General features: G+C 38.2%; 1 protein-coding gene across 2 annotated transcripts; it reads left to right on the top strand.

Moving 5' to 3' along the window:
• Positions 1-526: 526 nt before the first annotated feature.
• Positions 527-23,742, top strand: cfap91 (cilia and flagella associated protein 91). Of its 2 annotated transcripts, XM_084122594.1 has the most exons (17): positions 527-643; positions 754-830; positions 6,262-6,419; positions 7,151-7,228; positions 7,391-7,447; positions 7,571-7,755; positions 9,459-9,636; positions 10,394-10,551; positions 12,849-13,031; positions 13,733-13,866; positions 13,961-14,074; positions 15,823-15,894; positions 15,982-16,128; positions 16,735-16,956; positions 18,232-18,380; positions 19,305-19,396; positions 22,914-23,742. In XM_084122594.1, the coding sequence occupies exons 1-17, from the start codon at positions 556-558 to the stop codon at positions 23,141-23,143; spliced, it is 2,322 nt and encodes a 773-aa protein (XP_083978720.1). In that variant the 5' UTR covers positions 527-555; the 3' UTR covers positions 23,144-23,742. The 2 variants fall into 2 exon arrangements, with proteins under 2 accessions (XP_083978720.1, XP_083978721.1); XM_084122595.1 differs by lacking the exons at positions 527-643; positions 754-830 and adding an exon at positions 2,880-2,965 and having other exon boundaries at positions 6,013-6,419.
• Positions 23,743-24,055: the final 313 nt, after the last annotated feature.

The raw sequence follows: 24,055 nt of genomic DNA, 5'->3' as shown, positions 1-24,055 counted from the left end.
TAAATGTAAAAAATAAATAAATAAATAAAAAATAGCCTATTAAAACATCTGATCTAACCTCTAAAAAAGTATTGTCCGGAGAAGGAAACATGGAGACCGGACCTGTAACAATGCTGTAACATATTAAAATGATATTATTGATATACTGTTTAATATTTTAAGGCAATAAGATCAATATCTTTACTGGGGCATGATCAAAAGGCACCGAATACCATTTATCAAAGCTCAGTGAGATATTCTGTTCACCTTTCTGTATCTCTGCAAGTGCATAGTTGTTGGCCTTCAATAGTCTATGTCTAAACCACGTGTCTATATAAATCTTTTATATAAAGCTACGAATGAATAAAGATGAGTTCATCATTCATCAGACCGGTAAAACAACATATTTACATTACGGTTCTGACATGCGGATGTTGGGTTTGTATTGACTGCCCTCTAGCGGTGTTGTAGCGGCAGTGACATGATCGGATGTTTACGATCTCCATGGTGACCATTACCTGTCTTACAAATAAAACACATAGCAGCTAACTAAACGTTATCCAGTTATAAGCAAACATGAGCGACTCGGTCACACGCACATTTCAGAAGAAAAATGAGGGCAGAAGGGACTTCAGACAACAGAGGACATATGATTATTTGTACGGTGAGTTACACAGTTGCAAATCATTATTTGACTTTTACAATATAAATATATTTTAGAATAACCGTTTATCATAAAAAATATTGAATTGTGGGTGACGGTGCTGTTTTTAGATCCAGTATATACATTGTCAGCTGATGTGGATCACGCCAGGGAAAACTTCCGTGCTCAGGCTTCACTGGATCGAGTGGTAAGGCGGTGTGATAATAACTTCCTCATCCTTGCACTGCAGCCACGTTTGATTTTGTGCTGCAGTAGAAAACACTGGAGACCAGAGAAACACACGCTTCGCAAAGTCTTGTTTATCTTCCACTGCAACTGAAGTTCATGTTTGGTTAACTCTGGCTGACGTGGGATTTGGCGAAAACAAATTTTTTGACCAAAAAGAAAAGTGCGAACTTAATGCATTTGTATTTGAACTACATGTTGGCTAATTTCATAATTATTTCTATTGTTTTTTAAATAAAGTGTGTACTACATAAAGTAATACTTCAATGCCAATCTTTTGAAACTTGAGTTATATCTTGTATTTATTGAAAAACACCATATAGTTAAAACTATAATCAGGTACATTTGTCAACACATAAAAAGTAAAGTAAAACTTTTAATTTGTTATTACAGCGTACTTATTACAATTATTTATTAAGAAACATGATTTTTAAATCATCATTCTATTGAATGTGCACTAGTGTAGCCAGTGGTGCAAAAAGTGGGTATGCGCTATATCCATATGTAGCCAAATCGATGGTAAAAAAATATATATATATTTTTGGTATTTTCTATATGTAGCTGCTGTCATGCGTTTATAAATAATTTCTGCATTTCCTCAATGTTATATAACATTTTAGAGGACTAACAGGCTAGAGTAGGCGCCCTCATAAGATTCTATCATTAGAAGGTACGAGAGCAGGTACGAGTAGAGAGTTGTCGTCGAAAAAGATGGATAAAACAAAAAAGCTGTGGGGGGCTAAAAATAGAAAAAGAAAGAGGGAAAAGGAGATGGCATGTCAAGGGATGCGACAGCAGCTAAATAAGTGGATGGTGACAGGCAACAGGTAGGATTTAAAGTGTGACGTCTGTGCTTGGAGGCTTGCAAATATTCATGTTAACAGACATTAGTGCTCTAAAGTGTGGCTGAAAAAGCCCAGTAAAACTTTAAATCAAATCAAATAAATCGAATCAAAATCACATTTTCTGTGAAATAAGCATTGACATGTTTCACCTCCACCACTCAAAGAATCAGAATCGAGAATCGATAAGAACCGGAGCCAAAATTGTTGCTGCATACCCCTCTGACACTGGGTAGTTGCACCCTTGAGTATAGCCTAATTCAAATCTTATATATGATTTTAAGTACACTAAAGTGTACATTCAATAGAATTTAGCACAATTCTTTTTTAGAAGGATTTTTTTTTATGAAACTATATGAATTCACAGCTACAAGGATAGAGTTAACATTTGTTGTAGGATAAATAGGCCCATAGAACGGGCCTATACGTATACGTAATGGAGACATTTCCTTTTGTTCAGTCACTACAAGTAACGTCAGTGCATGACGAAATGGGGGTCCCAATTCAATCACGCCACGGCGGCTGTCTTCCATTGCCCTGCGCAAGTCTGAGCTCCCTGCTAAAGCCCAGGAGGAAGCCACACTCCGGGTGGAGTGTGCCCTCACCCCTAAGGGGCATGGTCGACCCTGCGTCTGGGCTTTCCTATAGCTCAAACAGTAGAGTGTTGGCGCTTGCAACGCCAAGGTCATGCGTTCAATTCCCAGGGAAAGCAAGAACTGAGAACTGATAAAAATGTAAAATGTGAACCTTGAAATGCAATGCAAGTCGCTTTGGATAAAAGCATCTACCAAATGCATAAATGTAAATGTAAGCCAAGACAATGGTGTCCACTATCCAGTGAGACAACCTTTGCTTGGAGAGAGCCTTTCCCTTCAGCTTCCCTCCGAAACAGACAAAGAGCTGGTCTGAGGTCCTGAAACACTGTGTTCTGTCTACGTAAGCATGGAGGGCGCGTACTGGGTTGGGTCTGCCTCCTCCGAGGGCAACGCTTGCAGGTTCACCACCTGATCCTTGAAGAATACAGGACCTTGGGCACGTATCCAGGCCGGGGTCTCAAGAACACGTGAGAGTTAGCCGGCCTGAATTCTAGGCACGCTTCGTCAACCAAAAATGCCTGCAGGTCCCCTACCCTCTTGATAGAGGCCAAAGCGACCAGGAGCGCTGTCTTCATAGACAGGAACTTAAGCTTGACTTATCACAATGGCTCAAAGGGAGCTCTCTGCAGGGCAGATAAGACTACTGCGACTTCAAGAGGGTATAAGAGGAGAGCGAGGAGGATTTAGTCTCCTCGTCCCCCTCAGGAACCTGATGACCAGGTCATGCTGTCCTACTGTTTTTGACTCCACAAGGTCGTGGTGCGCAGAGATCGCAGCCATGTAAACCTTCAGGGTGGAAGGAGAGCACTTTCTGGGATCTTCTCGACGAGAAGAGGTTCCACTTCAGAGCATAGACGTGTCTCATGGACAAGGCCCTAGCAGAAGTGATGGTAGCCACTCAAACCTGGTTTAAGTATGGTAGGGTACTCAAACCTGCCGCGTGCCCTCTTGCCATGCCCATCTCGGGACTCGATCGCAAAACCAGTGCTGAAGTGGTCTCATATGAAGCAGTCCGAGCGGGATGGCTGCCGCTGCGGATACCATATGCCCCAGGAGCCTCTGAAATAACTTCAGTGGAACCACACTCTTGCCCTCGAAATGACTCAGGCAATTCAGCAGTGACTGCGCACGCGCACTCATAAGCTGCGCGTACATGGCAACTGAGTCGATTTCCATACCGAGTAAAGATATTCTCTGCACGGGTGAGAGTTTGCTCTTTTTCGCCAGGTGGAGCGTCGCATTCTGCCATCCGTTGATGGCAGTATGCGATGGGATGGGAATGTCATGGGAATGGGAATGTCAGTTCTTTCTTTAAGGGAGAACAAAATATTCTCCCCCGGCCCTCCAACGGGGGAAGGAGTGGCCCTGCAACCACCTCCTGTGAAGAACTGCAACCCATCTCTGAGCTGCCCGTAGCAGGAGCGCCACTTTGCCTGGCGTTTGGCAGGCTGCGGGGCTGATACGGGCTGGGGCGCCTTCCTGCGGCTACCTCCAAGGTGCGGCCCAGGTGAAGGCTGCTGCTGGGGCCGGGCGGGAAGAGCGGGAGCCACAGGAGGGCGCCCTCGGCAGCGAGGATGAGGCAGAGGCGCCTGAGCCAGCGGCTGGGTGGAGGCAGCAGCTGGCCACGGGCCAGAATATAACCTCAGTCTGCTCCTGGGCGGCCAAGAACTGTTGGGCAAAGTCCTCGACCGTGACGAAGAGGCCAGCCTGGGATATAGGGGAGTTGAGGAACAGGGTCGCTCAGCCTCCTGCATATCAGCCAGGTTAAGCCAGAGGTGTCTTTCCTAGACCACGCATGTGGACATCACCTGACCCTGGCAAACCTGTAGGATGGCCATAGCATGCAGAGAAGAGGCAGCTGAGCAGTCACGAAAAGTCAAAGGAGACTTACACGATCTCATGACCTCTTCATGCACTTCTGGAAAGTAAGGAATTTGGGGCGGGTACTGACGAGTGTCATGGTGGAGGAAACTCTCGGCCTGCCACAAGACTGGCCAGCGACCTCATCCGGAAACCTCACAGGTTGCAATGTGGAAGAGGGGGGTGTGGCCCGAGGAGAATTCGTCGGGTTGTTCCACACCAGTAGTCTCAGATCACCCTGGCCACCAGCCAAAGTATCCCCTCTCATGGAGAGAATAGATTGGGGTGTGGCAGAGGGGACTCTACCTCTAAGGAGGTCATTGAGTCTCGATCGCAACATTGCGATGGTCATGTTCCCACAATGAGACATCTTTAAAAAGACGTGCCGCGTGCAGCTCTTTTAGAGAGGATAAAATCAATAGCAGTGCTGAAGCGCCCAGGGAGAAAACACACACTGTTGGCAGATCACTGCACAGACCAGCAGCAGGAATGAGATCTCGCTGGAACACGCCGTCACACCAACACCGCTGAAGAGTCGCTCATCTCGTATTTAGAACTTGTAGACAGCCTGCAGTGGAGAGAAGTGAAGAAACACTCGGCTCCAAAGCAAAAACATAATGATTGATGACGATTGCCGCGCTGCTCCTTTTATACCCACGCGGTGGGGCGGAGTTGCGCTATGCAAATTCTGTAGACACATGGCATTGTTTTGCCATTGGCTCGTTTTGTAAGAACTCGAAGGTGATAGGCTTCTAAGCAAAACACCCATTTTGTCATTCACTGACGTAACTCGTAGTGACTGAACGAAAGGGAACAGGATTAATTGTTGTATTAAAAGACTCACTCTGGTTAAAAGAGAGAAAAACATTGTTAGGTTGTCAAAGGGGTAAAATGCTGCAAGTCTGAACTGCTAAATTGCTTTAGGTTATTGAAATAAACGGAAAATGGAAGAACCTGCTGACACCGAAGTGGTTTTGATTTATTAAAGGTCTCTCTGGAATACTGGACTCTGGTAAATCGCAGCATTATGTGGTCACATAATTAAATATAATGGCCACGAAACAGTAGGCTGCATTTGTCCCCGACAGACAATTTCTACACTGTGCTAGTTTCATGTCTCTTTCTTCTCACACAATTTCTCAAATCAATATTCCAGTTAATTTATTTACTTATTTGTTATACTTTTTATTTACTTATCTGTCTTGTATTTAGCATTCAGGACAAAGTACAGCCAGTCATTATTGCATTATGAATTCTATCTTGTGTAGGGAAGTCTGGCCACAAATTCCTCTACGACTCTTCTTCTCTATGGTCTCTTTTTCTCATGCTCTGCATAATATCCTCTGTATTCTCAGGATTGTAAGCATGGATTAGGGAACACATTAAACTTGATTTGATATTAATGGCACACATAAGTGCAAAGAGATGACAAGGTAAGCTCTTTTGCTAAGCTCTAGTTCCAGTGAGTCATTGTCAATGACTGATATAATTCAGTTATTTAGAAAATCTGAATTAAACATTAACATTTCTGCTTCATTCTAAATAGGGGAGAGGGGGGCACAACCAATGTAATGTATATATTGTATTACATTATTTACGCCAAAAGATTGAGAATTAACTTAAGAAATGTGCTTGTACTATGGTTAAATAAAACTTCACTGATATCTTCAAAAGAGTTCTGAATTTTACAGTAATTTTTTTCTCTATATAGTGTTGATATGGCATCTAGTAAATACACTAAGTTTTGTCATGCTTGCATGTGTGGAAGTATTTTAAACAAGTGTTACAACTAGCCCGCATTAGGCTGTGCCCCGCTTACCCTTGAACATTCAAGATTTGAAAAAAGCATTCTGTAACTTTCAGAACTAAGCGTCCTTCCTAGAAAAAAAGTACATTTACTGAAAGTAAACTGGAGAAACATATTGTACTGTACTTCTACTACTTTTTGACAGCCTGTTTCATTTTAAGAGTCGGAGAAACAGTGTACAATGGTCATAAAACACTAAATTATGTCTGGTGTTGTGCAAAAAATCCATGATATGACCAATGATATGTCATTTTAAGAGTACAAACAATTGTGTTTTGTTTCTATTAGCGGAAGGTCCCAGAGTTTAACAGCATGTTTAGTAACCTTGCACACCACCCCCCTTACACCTTACGTCTTGAATCCACTGACCCTGTGCCTGCATTTATTGACCGGCGTTGGCGGGGCATCGCTGAGCAGAGGAGGCAGGCCCTGCAGCGACTGACAGGGTAAAATACACCTGAACACCATATGAAGACAATAGTTGCCTACTTTACAAATATTATAATAGAGGGGTGTAGGACAAAAAAATTAGTGAATGAATTTTGACTGAAGAAGACTAAGCCTGGTTTCATTACCACTCTTTTTGCATTGTGACATTTTGCATTTTTAAGCACATTTCCCTCACAAATTCTCCACCAAATGATTTGGCTGTTTGTTTGTTTATTTATTTATTTGGGATACAGTATTGCTTCTTCATTGTTTGTGGATTATATTTAGGATATTTTAATCTTGCTCTACTACAACAAAAGAATATGTGAGTTTAGCTGGTTGAGTTGCGTTAGTAATGTGTTGAAACTCACTGTTATGGTCGGGGGCGTGAATTTTCCAAAACACACTCGAAGCGGTTGACCAATCACAACACACTGGTTCAGCTGACCAATCAGAGCACATTGCATAGAGACAGGAACTAAAAAGAGCGTTACTGACAGACTGGGAAGAGAGGAGCTACAACAATGAAAAATATGTGAAAATGAATGTTTTTGTTTTTCAAAATCAAGCATGCACACCTATTCTAGAAGACCCAAAAACAAAATCAAGACTTTGAAAAAGGCCATAATAGGTTCATTTTAATTAAAAAAAAAAAAAAAAAAGAATATTACTGACACCAAACTTTAAACGGCATGTGTATGCTGCAATTGCATATGAATTGATCTTTATATTTCTGTGTCTGTGTAAGGGTTATGTCTGGGGTTCATATCCATAGTCAGAACCCTGATGATGTGACAGGAGTGGACCGATGGAAGTTTTTCAAACGGTAAGACATGCACATATGCAGAAAAATGAGTGTGGGTGACACCAGCCTAACATTTTGATCTAGCTAGAATTATTTGAACCGTTAAAGCGTATAATAATCAAAAATAATGAAATAATCTTTCCCTGTCCTTCTCCCTTTTTTCTCCCATTGTCTTTCTCTCAGTCCTCTTATTCCTTTTGCTCAACAGATTCCTTCTGATGTTGTATTTGCTTTGTCAAAGTAAGTCATGAGGTGCTTGTCACTTCAGCCTTGATCTGTCAATAGAGTTATTCTAGTCTATATGATCTATCAAATACTTGACTTTATTATATCTTTCTATGAGTCTGTCTAATTTTCTCACAGATCTGACCTCCTTTCTGCTCCTAATGGAGATGATAAACAGCCCCCCACTCCGTTCCACCGGAGCGTGGGAGTTCAGACTGACTATCGGGAGAGTGAGACACAGACAGACCCCTACACTCCAGACCATGTGGTTCGTCCTGGGACAGCCTCCCCTGAGCTGCTCACACTGGCCACGCTCACATGGGGTAAACCACATAAATATAATATAGTTGCATTTATTTTATGCTTTATTTTATACTGCCTCTTACTAGCTCCTGTTCAGGTTGACAATGAGAGCCGTTCATACCAAAAACTATAACTGTTACTATAATGATAACGATAACTATAAAGTTTTAATAATTGTTCTAATTCTATGAGAATAGGGAAGTCCACACCACAACTAATGATAACAACACAGAATAGCAATATCATTGGAATCACTTTCAGAATATTTTTCCAGCTGATGAATGATAAAAACATTAACAGCCAATCAGAATCCACCCAAGTTTAAAGAGCTTGAGCATTTAAAGTCACCTTGAAATCAAAATGGACAATTCTAGTTTTGCTTTTTAAAGGAATTAAATTTTTTTTTTTAATTCATGTTCAAAATAACTTCTCTTCTCTGATGATGTTTTTCCCGGCGTGAGGGTGGGGCAACCTGTCAATCACATGACATCACAGCAATAGTAAACCACAACCATCCAATGATCCAATCAATTCCCGATAAAGAAAGTTCTTGTTCAAGAAGCCGTTTCACTTGGATATATGTCACAATAGGGAAGAAAATATAAATTATATTTATACAGTAGTTAAAGGCACAATATGTAACTTTTTTGCTTTAAAATTAGCAAAAATCACTATATCTATGTTATATATTTTTGTTAGTTGTGTACTTACATTATCCCGACTGTTTCCAACAACTTTCAAACCAGGAGAAATTTTAATTTAATTTTTAGACACGGCACGTTTCTTTATTTCCGTTTTGTCGCAGTCAATGGCGTCATATCCGCGTTGTCCCTGGTTTCCGCCTATGGTTTCCGCTCGTACTGCCATGGTAACCAGAGCTATGAGCAGAGCCCTCTGATTAACCAAAGCGACAGACGCAGACAACTGTGGAGTTCGCAATGTCTATCTGCACGCTGTTGTTGTTTCGTTCAAACATTACGGACCATGGCAAGCAGACTTTGGATAAAAAAGGAGAACTAAAACGAGAATCAATATCAGCGCGGTGTTTTCGAGATGCCGAGAGCTCCCATAGACAGTATATAAACGAGAGCTCCACGTCCGAGACTTCGACCGCTTCTACATGTACTTTATTAAACAGGTGAGCACATTTACATAAAACTAATCAATGTTATGTAGTTCAACAAAATGTTAAAATACGATCTGTATGTTATTCTAATGTTGATCTAGCTTACTGCTAGTCTCATACAGACAAACTAACACATACATTTCAACACATTTAAATGCAGTTTAGTGTGCTAGTGTAGGCTAATGTTAGACCAATGAAACAGCGCTGCATTACCTCACAAGTTTAATTTGTCTAATAAACTGACCTGTGAGTTGTAATTCTGCATTTGCGTGTAGTTCGGTAGAATGAAATGTCCATATTCCTTTTATATCCGCGGGACTCGCGTCGCGTGTGGAGCTGATAGCTGTCTCTTAGCAATCCCGACCTGCTTCATATCACAGTCATGATAAAAGCATCGATGTATTCAGTCAACCATAAACATTATTAGATCAGTCGGCTTGACGTTGACGACAACATCCATAATTCTTAGCATGTGTTGCGTCATCAAACTACGCTTTTGTTATTGTAAAGAGGTTAGCGACCCCTAGTGGAGAAAAATTCCATACTGTGGCTTTAATGTTCTTGGTGTGAATGGCCTTTTCACTGGTTGTTTTCCAGGCTGTGGGCTGCCTGCAGGGCTAGCGGAAGTGGAGATGATCGAGAGGGCGAGAATGAAGAGAGCATGGGAGGCAACTCTGCCCCCGCTGGATGACCTCTCTCAGCTTGACAAAAGAAGAAGGATGATGGAGGAGATGGAGAGGAAAGAGTGGGCCTTCAGAGAAGAGGAGATTGAAAAGTGAGCATTACCTGAAGTAACAAAAAAATGTTAACCTGAAGTTTGCCAAAAAAATGTTTAAGTAAATGTGAATCTTTTGAAGAATATCCTGACCACTCTCTTCCATATAATAACAGTGGATTTGGACTGGGTTTGTCAATGTCCAAAATGACAACTTAAAGGACAAGTTCTGTATTTTACACTTAAAGCCCTGTTTACAGATCGTTTCTGATGAAATAGAACGGTTAAGATTAAAATTTGGACACATGCTGCTGGCCCGAGAATTTTAGGTTTCTTTCGCTCCCCCCCCCCCACCTCCAGAATGGCTGCATATGTGCACTGGAACAATCCTTCCTAAAACGCATTAAACTTTCGTTTACAAAGACGTGAAACTCGCCGAGTGGTCAGGGGTGTTCACTGATATGCTCACACAAAAATCGCTGCAAAAGATGCTTTCCAACAGGTTTTATCGTAGTTTTTGTCCAACTCCATTGACTTGTATTGGATGTGCTGTGAGGTACGGTATTACTCCACCGGAAGTGGGGTTGTTTGTATTCTTTCTGTAGGAGTGTCTATTATTCAAGCACCTGTTGGAAAACATCTTTTTTCCCTGAAACATCTTTCAAAATATCTCCTCTTGTATTATGCAGAAGAGTACCATATGCATTTTTTGGGGATAAACGAATTAATTTAACAACAGTATAATGAAATACTATCTGTACTTCTGCAATGCACAAACACATACATGCTGACTTTTGTTTTACTTGTGCTTTATTAGGCTGCAGGAGGCACGACAGACCCTTCTGGTGCAGCTCTTGCGTCAGAGGGAGGAGAAGCAGGAGGAGGTCAAGATGGAGCGACTGGAAGTGAGCTTTTCCCAGCTCCAGCAAGAGAAGGATGCGCGGATTAAGAAGATACGCAAAGACTACATCATATGTGAGGCCACAGTTAGATAAATAATCATCATAATGAAGTACTTAAAAAGGGCCCATTTTTTACGTCAGTCCTCATGAAATCAGAATTGAAGTTTTGTTGCTTTTAGACCATGTGTGTTTGCTTTGAGACCATACACTATATATATTACAGGGATGGAATTTTTCTAATATTTAATGCATGTATTTTATAATGTAAATATATGGTCTGACGCGCTGTGTGTTTTAGAATGAGTGTGGCATTTTGTTCATTTATACGCAAGCAGCTCATGATCCAGTGTTTTCAGTCTCAGGCGTGCATTGAAAAATGCATTTCCCAAATTTGTAACGAGAATGAATAAATATGTTGTCAACAAAAGATAAGCTTTAGGTCTCCCAGCAGTTTTCCGCCCAAATATAAGCTCTGTAGTTTAACGTTTCAAAGCAAACGTCGCTGTTTGGATTTAAATAGGCAAATACTAGAGTTTATGACTGGATCATTATTGCAGTGATTATTATGTTTCTAGCATGTTAAATGTTTGGCAACAGTTCTTCTAACCCTAATTGATGGAGTGTGTAGCTTTTCTTAAACAACCACGTAGGAAGACACATCATGGCCATATTCCAGGATGACAATGTCAAGATTCATCAGGCTCAAACTGAAAGAATGGTAGAGGGAGCATGAAGAGTGATTTCCACACATGAATTGGCATCTCTGAGTCCAGAACTTAAATTGTCTCTTAACTCTTGCATTGTCAGTACAAGATTTTGACCAAAAATTGATGCACCTCTTAACACTGCTTGAAGTGGGCCGGTATGCACCTGTACTGTGTAATAATAACATCACCCCTAATCCTAACCCCTCCACCACAACTAATCCTAAACCTACCAATACTAGTATACATCGCACTTTCAGAGCCGTACAAACTAAATGGATCAATTGTCTGCGCAATATAACTGAAGTGCGGTTCATTTGATTGTGCATGATTGCCGCACTATAGAACGCAGCGCGCTTCAGAACTCTTAGAAGATTTGAGCGAGCTGTTCCTGTCGTGACGCTGATGATGAAATGTGCAACCCATTTGAATTTGATTGAGAATTTACCACTTTAAAACACTATGGAGAAAGTCAAACTTGATCTAAAACAGCCACACAAACTAAAAGACTTTTGAAAATAGGAGAAAACATCATCCTGCACCAACATCGATTAGAAAACTTAAAAAAAAAAAAAAAAGACAAAGTTAACATTGGCCTAAGCATGGTAATGAGGAGCCATCCATGGTTTTAATTATAGGCTATCCTTTTTGTAACAAATGCTATAGTTAAACAATTACAGGAACTGTTACTTTTTTCCAATTACAAGTTAGAATGAAGAGCTTTAAAGTCTGGACCTTCTTGAATTGACTAAGCAACCGGTTTTTCCCATGTGTAAAATGTGTTCTGCTAATAATGACAGATATTAGGAAAAACCTGGCTTTCAGATATTCCATGAGATGACAGGATTAACAAGTTAGTTTGACTTCCATGGCACTTTGTAAACAAGTAATTGTTGACTAAGTTATTACTTTATTGCAGTTATGCTCTCAACCAACTTTGCATGTGTGTAATAAACCTTATGAGGGAGCATGACCCGGGACCCTGCTACGGTTCACACTTCAACTGGACTCAAAGCTGCCAATTCATGTGTGAAAATTATTCTTCATGCTCTCTCTGCCATTCTTTCACAATTCGAGCCTGATGAATCTTGACATTGTCATCCTGGAATATGGCCATGATGTGTCTTCCTATATGGTTGTTTATGAAATAAAAAGATACACTCTCCATCAATTAGGGTTAAAAGACCTGATGCCAAACATATAACATGCTAGAAACATAATAATCACTGCAATAATGATCCAGTCATTGACTGAAGTATTTGCCTATTTAGTATTTGCAACCTTTTTTTTTCTTTTTCTTTTTTTGCCAGCAGTGTATTTCTTAACTGTTTTAATTGTTATAATTTAAATAATAAAATATTCTGTAAATAATAATAACATATTATTAACAAAATAACAAAATTATTATTGTTGTTGTAAAGTCATATTGAATGGGGAAAACTGTACTAGCACTAGACTTTTATTCTGTTGGTTTTTATAAAAAGTCATCATTACCAAAATCACTTATTTAAAACTAAATAAAGCATAGCATGTATTGAGAGCTGTCAGGACATTTTGGGGTTTAAATCAGATTACTGTATGTGTTTAAATCAGATTACCCTCATTTATAAAAATAAGCATTTAAAAACTGACATAATTTGAACTAACGTCTTTCTGTTTCTCACAGCAATGCGGAAGCTTCTGGCAAAGCGCAAGAATGTGGAGGAAAAGCTGGAGAGACGTGATATTATAAAGGATTATTCTGATTATGGGTCTCAGACATACGCTCCTCTGTCTCGGTTTGGCCAGATCCCCGAGCGAAATTCCAACCGCTATGTGGTGAAGAGTCCCTTTCTCAGCACGTATCAAGGTCTGCTTCTGCTTGCACATCAGCTAGGTTGATTTCCTTCTGACTCTTCAGGACACACTAACGTTTCTTGTTAATTATTTTTAATCAATTTCTTCACATATACACTGATAATTTTTATTTTCATATCATTCTTTGTTAAATATAATTTTTTTGAAGTTTGAAGATTTTCCTTTCTTTTTCTTTTTACATTTAATTTAATAAAAAAACTTCTTTCAAATCAAGTTCTTTCTTCTTCTTTTTTTTTCTTTCTTTCTTTCTTTCTTTCTTTCTTTCTTTCTTTCTTTCTTTCTTTCTTTCTTTTTCTTTCTTTCTTTTTAAATTAAAAAATCTTCTTTCAAAAAAGTCTTTTTTTTCTTTAATTAATTCATTTATTCTTCCAAATCACTTTCTTTCTTTTTCTTTTTTAATTAAAATTTTTCTTCTTCCAAATCAAATCATGCGTCTCATTGAGGAAAGATGTGCTATGACATTTCTAAGCAATTACAATGATTTCTAAGCTAACAGTGTTCACCTGGTGGATGAAAAAAGGGTAAAAAATAAAATAAAAATCTCTCCAGATCAAAATGTTATAGAGACTTAGGGGTTTGATCTTTTTACACACAGCACACCACCAGGCACACCACTGACTTTTTCTGAAAAATTCTTTCATCTCGTTTAAAATAAGGGATAAAGACCTGCAATATCATCTCTGTGTTTCTTAGGTCTGTTAGAACTGGAGGCAGGTCTTTCTCCATCTGTCCTCGAGCCTCAAATTAAAGTGCCAAGACCTAAAGTGACTAAAGGCTTCATCACACGCTCAGACCGCAGAGATCTAGAGCTCATGAAGACTCATCAGGTAATGAGCTGCTGGGTGCTTTTCACACTTACTCACACTGTGGGAAGAGAAAATGAAGTGGCAGATATCACCCTGAGCTCTCCTTTCCCACTAGGCTCTGAAAGAGAAAAAGGTCTGCAAGGTGGAAAAGAAGCCTCTGCGGTTCCTCTTTAAGAAGGAAAAACCTGCTCCACGACCCCTAACCCCTGCGGTGGATGCGCCCCCTGAGGTACAGCCCACGTTCATGCTCTAGACAATTCAGGTCTTCCTTCTGACGTGCAGTTTGCAAGTCAAAACATGTCTGAATAGGGGCGGTTTGGATAGCTTTAGGTATAAGCACATCTATGTGATTCTCTAAACTCACTTACATTTTCAAAGAAATAATCATACTTAAGTGTTCCTAAAACAATTTCATGGTTTTCATGATGATGTCAAATTAAAAGTTTTACTCTAGTGTATTTTATGATGCTTTAATAATCTTTAGTTGTGCTTTAAGGAAGTACAGTTATTTAGATTTGTTGACTAACATACTAAAGCACATACTAAAGTACTTGATTCGAATTTTAACTGTAGTGTGTTATTTGATATTACATTTACAATTTTATGGCCAGGGGCCAGTTGCATAAACACAGCCATTATGTTAAGACTGTAGTATGACCAACTAGAAGTTAGTTAGGGGTAATCTGTCTTACTTTTGGGTATCAAATTAGACCAATCTAAGATTTTATGGACCTGACTTAAAAAAGTCATGAGTAGTCTGAAAGAAAAAAGATTGATGACTGACTTGTAATATTAGTCTTAGAAGTTTATGCAACCGGCCTGGTTCCACAGACATGGCTAAGATTAAACCAGGATTATGCCGTAGTTCAGTTTGGACAGTTATTTATAGACAGATTTATAGATTTATAGACAGTTATTTGGACAGCTTTTATAAACAGGTTCTAAAAAACATTACTGGTGTGCATTTTGAAACAAAACAATGGCACTGACATATTTTAAGATTAAACAGTTTAAATTAATATACATGAATGTGTTATTACAAATATATTTAAATACATGACATACAAGGTTAAATAGAAATGACTAAATTGATGATTAAAGCATTAAGCATAAAGCATTTTAGTTTACCATAAATGCTTGTCAGTACATTCGGCAATACACTTTAACCGTTTTTTTTTATACCATATTTCAAAGACAATAGAATTATAAAATTACATATAAAGATGTACTTAAGCCCTACTTTAGTGTCAAAAGCACTCTAAAGTTCAACTAATTGCATTTAATATAAATCTTAACTATAATACATCATCATGTTATTGCAATTAACATGCAAGTTCCGCAAAACATTACATTCAGTTTCAGAAATTATTTTAAAGTATATTGTTTCTGTAATAAGTACTCTGTATAAGTTTCTGTATAAGTAAGTGTAAATATTTTTCACAATGTGGTCAAAGGTCTTAATAGAACCAAAGTGACCTGAAGATACTATACCGTTCAAAACTGGTATATGATTTTTTTTTTAAGGAAATCAATACTTTTTTTCAGCAACGACACATGTTGTCAAATTGATCATAAGTGACAGTAAAGACATTTCTAATGTTAAAAAAGATTTCTATTTTAAACAAATGCTATTCTTTTGAAAAGTTTCTTAAGCAGCAAATCAGCATATGAGAATGATTTATGAAGGATCATGTGACACTGAAGACTGGAGTAATGCTGATTTACCATCACAGGCTTAAATTACATTTTAATATATTAAATATAAATCAACTAATTTAAAATGTAATAATATTGCAGTTTTTACTGTATTATTTAATTAATAAATAATAAATGCAGCATTGGTGAGCATAAGAGACTTTCAAAATCATTAAAAATCTTACTGGACCCAAACTTTTGAACTGGGTCTTTGTATCATTTATTATGTCATTCTGTTTGTATGTCTCATTTATTATTCTGAGACATCAATATCTATAACAGGGAGATGAGGAAAAGGAACAGGCCATCATATTTCTGCAGAAAGTGCTCAGAGGAAGATCCACCCAGAATCAGGTAAGGCTCAGTGGGAGAGCGTGTTTTTTAACGGATGTCTTGTGTAGTTGTTGATGTGAATAGATAATGATGTCTGTTGCGTGTCAGATGTTCGAGGAAAAGCAGAAACGATTGGAACTGATCCAAGAACTGCGTACCACGCACGCACTGCAGAAGGAGGAACAGGACAAGAAGGAGGTGGAAAAACAGGCCACACTCGCCTTGCAGAGACAGAGAGACATCCAGTCTGACAGAGTAAGACCGAAGATATAAATGCTTTAGATATGATAATAAGCACCTACTGTACCATGAGAACTTTGACAGATAAAACTACATATTTATCTCAGTACAATCACAATATGGCTTTTGAGACATTCACAACATCACCTCTGCTTTAACATATACCACTGATCTTTTCAGGCTTTCATGGCTTCTCATGGGTCAATGTCATGAAGTTTCAGATTTTCCTGCTATGAAAACAATATTCATATATTTGTATTTAATTTTCAGAGCTCAAAATTTCTCCCTCCACCCCATCAGTGAAAATTATTAAAACTACTGTAAGCTATTTTTAACAAAGTCTCTGATCATTACAGTCTGATCTTAACCATTTGTGGAGAATATTTTAGAACAAATTGATTGATAACTCGTGAAAAAGTAGGGAATGGTGCTTACATTTAAGTCTATTTTAAATAATATATATATTTTTTTAAACAGTGTAATCTCAGGACAAAAAAAAAAAATTGTTTCACGGTCTAAAAAAAACCCAATCACTGTGAACAAAACAATGATGCAAGAATTGACTATAGTAAGCTATAGTAACTCAATTATGAAACTGATTAGATTCTGTCTTTCTCTCAGGTGTCTCAGATTGAGTCCTGTGTTGCTGGCCTGTCTGGGGGAGTGATCGTGGACATGCTGGACTTTTTGTCTAAAGAGTTGGTCCGGCTGCAGGAGGAAAGGCGAATCCACGCCTTTACGCTATTGGCTGAGAGAGACCGGCGTATTCGTGAGGCTGAGGAGAGTGGAAGGCGGCAGATAGAGGAAAGGAGACGCAGAGAGGAGGATGAGATATTTAAACAGGTCACTAGAACATCAGTGTCAGTGGACAATAAATGTGCTCTTATTTCTACCCGACAAAATCCCTTGAACATACACTACCGTTCAAAAGTATGGGTTTGGGTTTTTGAAAGAAATTAATATTTTAATGCAGCAAGGACACATTAAATTGATCAAAAGTGACAGTAAACTTTTTTTAGAATGTTACAAAATCTTCTGTTTCAAGTAAATGCTGTTCTTTTGAACTTTCTATTCATCAAATATACCTTAAAAAGAAACTGTATCATCGTTGGCACCAAAAAAAATATTAAGCAGCACAACTGTTTTCAACATTGATAATAATAGGAAATGTTTCTTGAGCAACAAATCAACATATCATAGCTTTGCATCGCAGGAATAAAATAGTTTGTCAAGAAGGCAAAACTTTCAATCTTCAGTCATAAAAAGATATCTAAAATATCTAAAATAAGGATTTTTTTAAAAATATATAACTAATTAAAACACTTCAACATGCATGTTTAAACAACTATAACATCAGAAATGGACTTTCACTGTCGGCACTCCTGCTCGTGTGATGAGAGATGACACTGCGCGGTTCATGCACAGCTTTACAAAATGTCACAAAGCACAATAGTCACATAATATTCTATTTCAACATGAAAACTACAGCTAGCCAAATGAAAGAGAAGTGATAATAATCCTTAGATAGATAGAAATATATCGATTTAGATTCTAGCATGAATTAGCAAACTGCTAACATGTTTTAGCATTGCAAGCATGTTTCTACTATAAATTAACACATTGCTACCGTGTTTTACCATTTGTTGCTAGCATGATTTAACATATTGCAAGCATGTTTTAACATGTTGCTAACATGATTGTTTGCTTTTTCTAACATGATTTAACACGTGTGTCTAGCATTAACAATGTTAGCATGTTTCTAACATCAATTAGCACATTGTTAGCATGTTTTAACATTTTTTAAGATGTTACTAGCATGTTTCTAGCATGAATTGAGAAACTGCTTACATGTTATCTTTGATCAAATTAATGGAGCCTTGATGAGAGACTCTGATCGACCTCAAACTTTTGAAAGGTAGTGTGTGTTTGTGTATATATGTGTATTTTTTTTTCTCCAATATTGTCACAATGTAATCATATTTCACATATTTCATGTATTTTTGAATGTGTGTCCTAGTCATACTGTGCACATTTTCATCTTGTACTACAACTGGCAGCTTTCCAGTCTTCTTTTTCTATCAGAGATCTCTTGTCTATCTGTATATCTTTTGTTATCAGGTGGTCAAGGTGCACCAGGACACAGTGAACATGTACCTGGAGGATGTCATCCTGGGCTCCATTAACCAGACAGCTGATGCCCAGGCCAGAGAGGAGATACACCGTAAGGCTGAGGAGCTGAACAACATCACCTATGCCATGGAGGAGACGTACGTTTCTAGTCTCGAATGCTATGACATCCAATTAAACCAGTTTGAAAATCTCACAACCAAATTGCTTATTGATGACAATGAACCACAAACTCTTATAATCATGCTGGTCTTTTCAGCACGGTAAAAATCTTTCAAACTGTCAAAACAGAACACTTCACTGCACTAAAGAAAAGGAATAAAATAAATAAATGCACCTTTAGATTTCAGTATATTGAAAAGATTCTGACATTCAAGACATGTTTGTCACTGACGCTTGAATACGTCAGAGGTTTTATTAGATTTAAGATCACTGATGAGCTGCCAAGGATGAATCACCCAAAGAAAAGACCCAAACATTTTGTTTTATTTTACTATTACTTAAACCACAATCTCTTCATTCATACTCTAAGTGTTTAGTTTTGGCGGAAGCTTTGAAATAGAGACCTTGAGAGAAAATAATGCATGTAAGGTGTACAAATGACTCACTTCTGCTTTCAGAAGGTCCTGAAAATAAAATATACAACGCCATGCTTAGATTTGTCAGACTCAGCAGGGTGACTTCCACCCATTGTGTTCAGCCTGTTCAAAAAGTCTCTTATACTTAAAGGCAAAATGCAGAGAAACACAGTTACAGCCTAATAAATATGTAATGTATGAAAAACATCTATGTCCACATATTCCTTCCCTCAATAAATAATAAATTATGGATGTCTGATGTGACAGCACAGCTGTGGGAAATCACTAGAATCAGATACTGTGTATTTGCAGTTATATAAATAAACTAATACACATTGAATAACCAAGTTACAGAGATCATTGTTGTGTTTCCTTCGGTGAGACTGCCAGCATTGATTGTTTTAGAGCATTTTCTTTGTCACAAACCAAATGAATCAGCTCTAATCGGCCTGTGTTGTGTCTTTCTTGGTCTGTGTATACGTGCAGGAGGAACAGTCAGCAGTCGGAAGAGATTGTGGAAGAACTCGTCCACAGATTCCTCATTCCTGAGGTCCAGAAGATAGATGTCAGAGAAAGAGGTGGGTTATTCAATCAGGCAGATAATCAGTAAAATACCAAACTATTACAGGCCATGCCAAATTAGTCCTCAATGTCATCTTCTCCCCTCATGCCATTTAAAGAAAGCATTAAAAGGATTTAAGGAACAGAATGAACCAAAATTCAAGTCATGCTATACTGTATGTTTCAAGCTTATTACGAGGACTTTAAAGGGGTGTGATTTCTACCTGAAAACATCTTAGCGTCACTTATAACTTTTATAATATGAATAATAAAATTAATCTGTATATATATATATATATATATATATATACAGTGAGGAAAATAAGTATTTGAACACCCTGCTATTTTGCAAGTTCTCCCACTTGGAAATCATGGAGGGGTCTGAAATTGTCATCGTAGGTGCATGTCCACTGTGAGAGACATAATCTAAAAAAAAAAATCCAGAAATCACAATGTATGTTTTTTTAACTATTTATTTGTATGATACAGCTGCAAATAAGTATTTGAACACCTGTCTATCAGCTAGAATTCTGACCCTCAAAGACCTGTTAGTCTGCCTTTAAAATGTCCACCTCCACTCCATTTATTATCCTAAATTAGATGCACCTGTTTGAGGTCGTTAGCTGCATAAAGACGCCTGTCCACCCCATACAATCAGTAAGAATCCAACTACTAACATGGCCAAGACCAAAGAGCTGTCCAAAGACACTAGAGACAAAATTGTACACCTCCACAAGGCTGGAAAGGGCTACGGGGAAATTGCCAAGCAGCTTGGTGAAAAAAGGTCCACTGTTGGAGCAATCATTAGAAAATGGAAGAAGCTAAACATGACTGTCAATCTCCCTCGGACTGGGGCTCCATGCAAGATCTCACCTCGTGGGGTCTCAATGATCCTAAGAAAGGTGAGAAATCAGCCCAGAACTACACGGGAGGAGCTGGTCAATGACCTGAAAAGAGCTGGGACCACCGTTTCCAAGGTTACTGTTGGTATTACACTAAGACGTCATGGTTTGAAATCTTGCATGGCACGGAAGGTTCCCCTGCTTAAACCAGCACATGTCAAGGCCCGTCTTAAGTTTGCCAATGACCATTTGGATGATCCAGAGGAGTCATGGGAGAAAGTCATGTGGTCAGATGAGACCAAAATAGAACTTTTTGGTCATAATTCCACTAAACGTGTTTGGAGGAAGAAGAATGATGAGTACCATCCCAAGAACACCATCCCTACTGTGAAGCATGGGGGTGGTAGCATCATGCTTTGGGGGTGTTTTTCTGCACATGGGACAGGGCGACTGCACTGTATTAAGGAGAGGATGACCGGGGCCATGTATTGCGAGATTTTGGGGAACAACCTCCTTCCCTCAGTTAGAGCATTGAAGATGGGTCGAGGCTGGGTCTTCCAACATGACAATGACCCGAAGCACACAGCCAGGATAACCAAGGAGTGGCTCTGTAAGAAGCATATCAAGGTTCTGGCGTGGCCTAGCCAGTCTCCAGACCTAAACCCAATAGAGAATCTTTGGAGGGAGCTCAAACTCCGTGTTTCTCAGCGACAGCCCAGAAACCTGACTGATCTAGAGAAGATCTGTTTGGAGGAGTGGGCCAAAATCCCTCCTGCAGTGTGTGCAAACCTGGTGAAAAACTACAGGAAATGTTTGACCTCTGTAATTGCAAACAAAGGCTACTGTACCAAATATTAACATTGATTTTCTCAGGTGTTCAAATACTTATTTGCAGCTGTATCATACAAATAAATAGTTAAAAAATCATACATTGTGATTTCTGGATTATTTTTTTTTAGATTATGTCTCTCACAGTGGACATGCACCTACGATGACAATTTCAGACCCCTCCATGATTTCTAAGTGGGAGAACTTGCAAAATAGCAGGGTGTTCAAATACTTATTTTCCTCACTGTATATATATATATATACACACACACACATGTATAAATATATACAGTATATACATATTTATATGTACAGTATATATATAATAATTGTGGAGGTTACACATTTAAAATGAATGTATAAAATTATTAAAATGTTTAAATATAACATGATTAAATTAATTACAAAACGTGAAAACATTGGCATTGCAAGTAGAACCATTCCAGCTGAAAATATATCTTTAGTGTTGCTCTTGAGTTTAAGTCTGTAATCTGGATTTGAAACATTATAACTGTAAAGTACTTCAGCTTGAAGTTGATTGACATGAGGATGGGTATACACTGGAACATTGTCCTTTTTTGTTATTGCTGAGATATAAATGTGGCATAAAAGCTGGAAGTCATGGCCAATTTCTGAGGTTACAGACCGCAAATGTTGAGAACAAAGGCATATTCAAAAATGAACTCAGGCTATTTCTACACAGCATTTCAGTTTATTGGCATTAATACTGCTAAGTGTAGTGCACTCCATGAATGTCTTAAAAAGATTTGAAAAGCCTCATGCAGATCTTTTTCATGCATAAATTGTCACCTGTCCAGTATTTGTTAAGCTTGACTTTTTAGTGACCTGTGAATTTGACGTTATCAGTATGTGTGTGTATCACAGTCGTGCCATGTGGCCTGTGTTAAATATTCAATTAATTATCCTTGCAATTTACCATGGTTAGTTTTTAATTTGCCAGTAAAAGTGGGTTGTGACCATGACTGTCAGCCTCCATAAACAACAAAAAAGCTACATAAATTATCAGAAAGGAACATGAAAGTGTTCTAATTAATTGTGAATTTTTTATTATTTTTTTATTGTTGAATGGTGCTGTTATAATACAACACAGAAGTAGCACACCCACTCTATTATTAGCCTGACTTTTACTTGAAACCACATGACATAAATATTTCGAGATTTTATCACTATTTAACATACTGATCTAACAGTGGTATTTGCTTTAGAACCCGTTGGACATCAAGTGGCGACCCAACACAATCAAAAAGGTTTATTGTACAAAAATAAACAAAATGTCCTTAAAATCAAAAAAAATTATGAATTTAGATTAATAATTCTAATATAATAGTAATTGTAATAATAATTATTAAATATCTATAAACCGTTTAAATAATTAAACTATTAATTTCTACAACCAGTAATTCCTCACAAAAAATACTTTGTGGTATAAACCGTGCTTTTGTTACAAGTGATCCCACATTTAATTTAGTCATATTTTAATATTTTCTTTAACCTTTGTTCATGGTTTGAGGATAAGGGAATGTTACACAACCTTTGGCATCGGCCTAATTTGGCTGCTTTTACCAAGTGATAGATGAATTTGTGCCAAATCATCATGCCTGTTATATTTACCCCTATAATAGTATTAATATAATATAGTAAAATATATATTAGTATAAATATAGGTTAATACTAATTTCTGTTACATATCCTTACAATATTTCAGCCGAATATAAATTATAATGTAAACTAGATGTGTTCTGTCTCACCACTCTATCAGAACAGACATAAGAGCTAATCTCTGGTTGCGGCCCACTAGTTGAAACCCACTTTAAAAATGCTAACTTTGCTCATTTTCTTTTAGTTCGCCAGAGCCAGAGAAGGCATCTACAAGCAGCCCGTTCAATCATCAGTAGCAGTCTAGGATCACCCTCAGACAGAGCCTCTTCAGCAGTCCTGAGTGACATACTCAGCCAAGTAGAGGAGGCTGTTCCCAGAACCATGACCCCTAGAGACCCTGGACCAGCACAAAACAATCTGACCAGTGATCCAACAGCAGACACTCACAACGGGAATGGAAAACATGCAGACTAAGCCCAAGGGCAGCACTACAAACCATTAATATAGTCCTACATGTAAATGTTTGCATTAGTTGTCATAGTTTGAGCATAGAGCATCTTGTGTTAATGGTTACACAATAAAACCAGCATTTAATTTATCAGTAAATGACTCTATTTTACATTAATAATGGAACACATCACAGTTTGTAGACTACTCTGTACTCTGTAGTACAGCATAGACTTTTATAAATTCATTTTCATCTTTATGGAAAAAAAAAAATTCAGGTAGATATAGACCTACAGAATGTGTGTTACGCACTGATAGACTGGTTTTGCGTGAGGTCGAAAATACCCGCACGCAGATTTCACTCATGTACAAGTTGGTATGTACACTTGAAATTAGAAGTAATAGTATACTTTATTGTCCTCGAAAGGAAATTTGTTGTGGACTACATGTTGCTGCATAGACATATAATGGACAGAACTTTTACACACCGAGTTCTGTCAGTTAAGAAGGAAAAATACCACTTAAAGGTTGATGGGTTTACACTCAGCTGCTCCATCTTTTTAATTAACAAGTGAGGTTGAATAGTGATAAAAGCAGAGTTAAAATCGATTAAAAGTAAACTTGCATAAACTTTGTGTTTCCGTTTCAGAATCAAGTGTATGATGCTGTTAATAGCATCCTCAGTTCCCCTTCCTTGTCTATAGGCAAACTGTAAAGGATCTAAATTGTTAGCAACATCTGCTTTTAAAGTCCCCGTGAACCGGAAGTTGCAAACGACTTTTCTCCAGTGTTATGACGTATTTCCCAGTGAAAAGGAATATTGAACAGAGGGCAGGGTTTTACTCTAGCGCTCCTCCTCTCCATCTCTGCTCATAGCAGACTAACGGTTTGAGGGGAGTGGTTAAGCGTTGCCCAAACCAATTCCTCAAACCTACGTCA

The sequence above is a fragment of the Abramis brama genome (assembly GCF_963993115.1).
Source record: "Abramis brama genome assembly, chromosome: 8".
Classification (NCBI taxonomy): Eukaryota; Metazoa; Chordata; class Actinopteri; order Cypriniformes; family Leuciscidae; genus Abramis; species Abramis brama.
This window is presented reverse-complemented; position numbering and strand designations above follow the sequence as displayed.